The sequence below is a fragment of the Otolemur garnettii genome, unplaced genomic scaffold (assembly GCF_000181295.1).
Source record: "Otolemur garnettii isolate 467f Iridium unplaced genomic scaffold, OtoGar3 scaffold00019, whole genome shotgun sequence".
Classification (NCBI taxonomy): domain Eukaryota; kingdom Metazoa; phylum Chordata; class Mammalia; order Primates; family Galagidae; genus Otolemur; species Otolemur garnettii.
In genome coordinates this window covers 24,679,407-24,683,906 of record NW_003852414.1, presented here as the reverse complement: position 1 = coordinate 24,683,906, position 4,500 = coordinate 24,679,407, and the positions used below count along the sequence as shown (strand labels likewise).

At 44.5% G+C, this 4,500-nt stretch overlaps 1 protein-coding gene across 1 annotated transcript in view; it reads right to left on the bottom strand.

The window, feature by feature from the left end:
- Window positions 1-4,352, bottom strand: part of TUBAL3 (tubulin alpha like 3) — an 8,599-nt gene extending 4,247 nt beyond the window's left edge. The window contains exons 1-2 of the mRNA XM_012803280.1: window positions 4,347-4,352; window positions 882-1,125 (exon numbers count right to left, since the gene is read on the bottom strand). Coding sequence (XP_012658734.1) covers window positions 882-1,125; window positions 4,347-4,352 — 250 coding nt within the window. The remainder of the gene's footprint in view (window positions 1-881; window positions 1,126-4,346) is intronic.
- Window positions 4,353-4,500: the final 148 nt, after the last annotated feature.

Sequence of the window (4,500 nt, the reverse complement as noted above, 5' to 3'; positions counted from 1 at the left end):
CTCCGTCTCAAAAAAAAAAAAAAAAAAATGCATGGACATCTACCTTGTTCTCGTGGAATCTACCTGCCATGCTGTGAGGAAGCCCAAGCAAGGCATAGAGAGAGAGGCCCATGTCAAGAGGGACCAAGGCCCCACCCAGGGGAGTGAATCACTTCCCCAGTGGACCCACCACAGCTCCTGCTTAAGCCCTCCTCAGTGGTACCACCCAGCGCCAAGAGGAGCTTGTTCCTTCTGAGTCAATTCAAATTGCACATTTGTGAATAAAATAGTGATCATTATTGCCTTAAACCACTAAGTTTGGGGGTAGTTTATTACATGGCCAAAAATAACTGATTCACAGCATCAAACCCAAATCTGCCTTCCTCACCAGCTCTTCCCTTCAAGGGAAGAGGTCCTTCTCTCTCCAATATTTGTCTGGCTTCCATTTTTTACACAAAATCTGCCACTAATAACCACAAAACTACTGGTTTTCCCCACAATTAGAATATTTGGCTTCTTGCTTCTTCGGGGATCATTTTCAGATATTCTACTCTTGTTAAGCAGATAATGCCACATTTTTAGATTCCTTGCCAGCAGCTTCCAGTAAATGGTTCTCAAACCCAGGAGAAGATTTAGTGTTCTGTTACCGTACCAGTGCAGATCAAATAACAAGGTATTAAATGATTTCATCACACAAGAAAAGAAAGCTAACCCTGTGTTTTCTTCGATATGTTTGCCACGCCAATCACCCTACACGGCCTGTGTGCAAACCTCTAAATTTGGAAAAGGCCCATAAGATCCTGTTCCGAAGGATTAAAATCATCTGACAATCCTGCCCACTTGGTTGGTTTGCTTTGAGTGCGGACCCGATTAAGTTCCCTAGGATGTAAAAGTGATATTACCTATCACAGTTGGTTCCAAGTCCATGAAGAGGGCCCTGGGCACAAGCTTCCCCGCTCTCGTCTCACAAAAGAAAGTTTCGAAAGATGCATTCACAGGCCCCATCTTGGCATTTTCCAGCTGATCCTGTTTACTGTTGAGAATGATGCCATCGGGCTGGATTCCATGTTCCAGGCAATAGAGTTCCCAGCAAGCGTCCCCAATCTGGATGCCAGCCTGACCGATGTGAATGGAGAGGCACTCCCTCTGAAATCAAAGGGAGCGAGTGAGAACAAGCCAGGGGATCTGACGTGTGGAGCTAGGTCACCTCACATGTCTGGTTACAAATGACGGTAGTCAGGCTAGCGAAAGGCCAGCCTAAGAGAAATTTATTAGAAGATAATCAAAACTGTTTCGTGGAAACCAAACACCAGGGTGCAGCTGAGCTTCAAGGACAATTAAACCCAGGCCTTAAATCCCACTAAAAAGCTTATTTCAACAGCATAAGTTAAGCATCTAGACCATACAAGGATAAGAACTGAGTTCAAATTATACACATACATACACACATAGAGGGTGCCAAAAAAGGAATACATGTTTTAGGAAAGAAAAAACTATATTAAAATTGTAATAATATATACTGATAACAAAATACATGTTTGAGCACCTCTTGTAATTGCAGAAGTTGAACGTGCCTTGAGTATTATGACTCAAAGAATTATTTTGGTAATTTAAATGGACACAATGATCTACTCCAATGGTTCTCAACCTTCCTAAGGCCGCGATGCTTTAATACAGTTCCTCATGTTGTGGTGACCCCTAACCATAAAATTATTTTCGTTGCTACTTCACAACTGCAATTTTGCCATATTGTAATGTAAATATCTGATATGCAGGAGACCCCCCCTCTCCCGAAGGAGTTGTGACCCACAGGTTGAGAACCCCTGATCTAATCCTTTGGGAGAAAGAGTGAGTTAAATCCTTAAAATCTAAAATGACAGCAGCTGATTTTAATATTATTATGGCTGTTGCCAGAGCGAGATTCACGGTCTTCTATGTCATTTGAAACCTTCAAGCACCACAAGCACTGACCAGATAAGCTAAGGGGTAACTCTGTCCTCCTCCAAGGCTGCACTGCCTCAAAGCCTGAGATTCAAGTACAGAAAGACCAGGCCAGGCCGGTAGCTCATGCCTGTAATCCCAGCACTCTGGGAAGCCAAAGCAGGTGGACCGCTTGAGCTCACAGGTTCAGAGACCAGTCTGAGCCAAAGCTAGACCCCACCTCTAAAAATAGCCGGGTGTTGTGGCAGCACCTCCAGTACCAGCTACTGCGGAGGCTGAGGCAAGAGAATCACTTGAGCCCAAGAGTTAGAGGTTGCTGTGAGATACGCCACGGCACTCTACTGAGGACAACATAGTGAGACTCTGTCTGAAAAATAAATAAATAAATAAATAAATACACAAAGACCTCAGGCCACAGCAATATCTTTGCAGGCCTATGGTCCCCAGACCACTAATCAATGCCTGGAGGGAGCTCTGGCTGGCCACACCCCTGCACTCTGCCTTGGACTCTGTTCCCACCCAGGGTGGCAAACCCTTTGCACTTGGTCTCTGTGATTCACCAGGCACAACTCAGCAGTCCTTGCTTCATGAAAAAGCAGTTCACTACGTTAGCAGAATATCCACAGTTTTTCTTCTCTGAGTAACAGTCAGTTTCTCATGACAAAAGGCACAAACTTAATTGAGAAGGCACTTTGCTCAGTACCAGCTAATATTCCAGCCTCTACCGGGTGCCTGACGACCCAAGCAACACATTCCATTATAAACAGGCTTCTTTGAGTGGTACCCTTATCCGCAAAGCAGGTTTATGTCTCTCCCCTCCGGCTGGACTTAATATGCTAAAGATACCTTAGCTACTGTGGTCAGGTCAACAAGGTGCCTAAATTTCGGTGAAAATCTTAAAAAGGGCAGAGGAGGTGTCTACCTCATGAAATCTTTTGTAAAGTTTACACATAGGTTTCTCTCCATAACTCCCTTTCCCAGCAGCCTACCACCGAGTCCTGTACTCTACTGACCAGTAAACGTGAGGGTATGTGTTGGAATTTGCTTACAACAGTCACAGGAAAAATAATCACTAACTTAAAAAAAAAAAAATTCCCTTCTTCATGTGATCTGTTGTCCGAGGGGTCCAGGCATCAGAGTGATACTCTTCTTCCGGAACTCAGCAGGAAAAACACGACCCCAATAAGCCTTCCTGTTTTTAGGAGCAGCTGAATTTATAACCTGTGTGTCGAGGGATATAGAAAACTGTTTTCACCTTATTCTTCTCTTAGCCCCTCCCTCTTATCCAAACTCTCTATTACGATATTAGTTACACTATCAAATAGCGTAAGATTGTAAAATTCTCAATGAAGGCCAACACGGATCAAACACATTATTGAACGCTGCTGCAAGGCTTACTCAAATTACGAGGATGGCATAATTTTTAAATTAATCTTTTCATGTTAAGAGCTTTGTACATCACGCACAGTTGTAAGAAACAACACAGGAAGGGCCTAGGTCCCCTTCACCATCGGCCCCCAGGGAAATATCTTGCACCCCTCTACCCCCAGAACGCTGATGCTGATTTAGTCAAGACACAGAGCACTTCACTACCTTAAGTACTGTTCATGATGAAAGGCTTAATTTTTAAAAGCAAAGCAATTTGAACATCCTTCAATTGTGAGACAGAGAGCCCAATGGAGCAAGAAGTTGAAAGGCTACTTCCATGTAAGCATGAAAAATATTAAGATACTGGAAATAACTGGCACAGAAGAGAATAAAAGGGAAGCAGATCTTAAAAAGTAGTTCCAAAGCAGAATTATCATAAGAAATCACATTCGCTATCATGCTCTGAGAATGAACTTAAGAGAGGATAAAGGTCCTGTGCACTTTGCCCTGCGAGGAGCGTCTGAGGTTGGCAGCTGTAACCTGAGTCTCAAGTGCCCAGAAACTCTAACAGCGTAACTGAGAGGAGAGCAATTGATTTCTACAGAAAAATCCGCACACCAGGCCGAAAACAAAGGTAAAAACTAAAGGTAAACACTAACTGTTCTTCGGCACTTGAGTTAAAGTTAGACACTGACAGCAAAGCAACAAAGCTTTACTTTAAAGAAAGCAAATCCACAGGTGAATAGAGGAGAACCCATCTACTTCCCAGGTAGGTACACGGATTAAAGCTGACTAGGAATTGTTTGCTGGTAGACAGGTCCCACCACATCAGCTGTCAGCAAGGGGCCCGTCCCAGAGCCACTTACCATGCTGACAAGAAGGCCCTCCCTCCGGAATGTGTGAGGAGCGTCCCCAGCTAAGCCTTATCTCAGGGCCCGGAAATGCCTCCACCTGAGGGCGGCAAGGCTGTCTTCCCTTAAAGCAGTACAGCTTCTTTTCAGTTCTTTAACTTCTTGGTCTCAGGGGAGCTATGCTGGGCCGGTGCAACCTGGGCTTACCCACATCTGCTCCCAACCTCTGCCTGTGCTGAAAATAACAAGTGTCTTTTATTTATTTATTTTTTTGAGACAGAGCCTCAAGCTGTCCCCCTGGGCAGAGTGCCGTGGCATTACAGCTCACAGCAACCTCCAACTCCTGGGCTCAAGCGAGTCT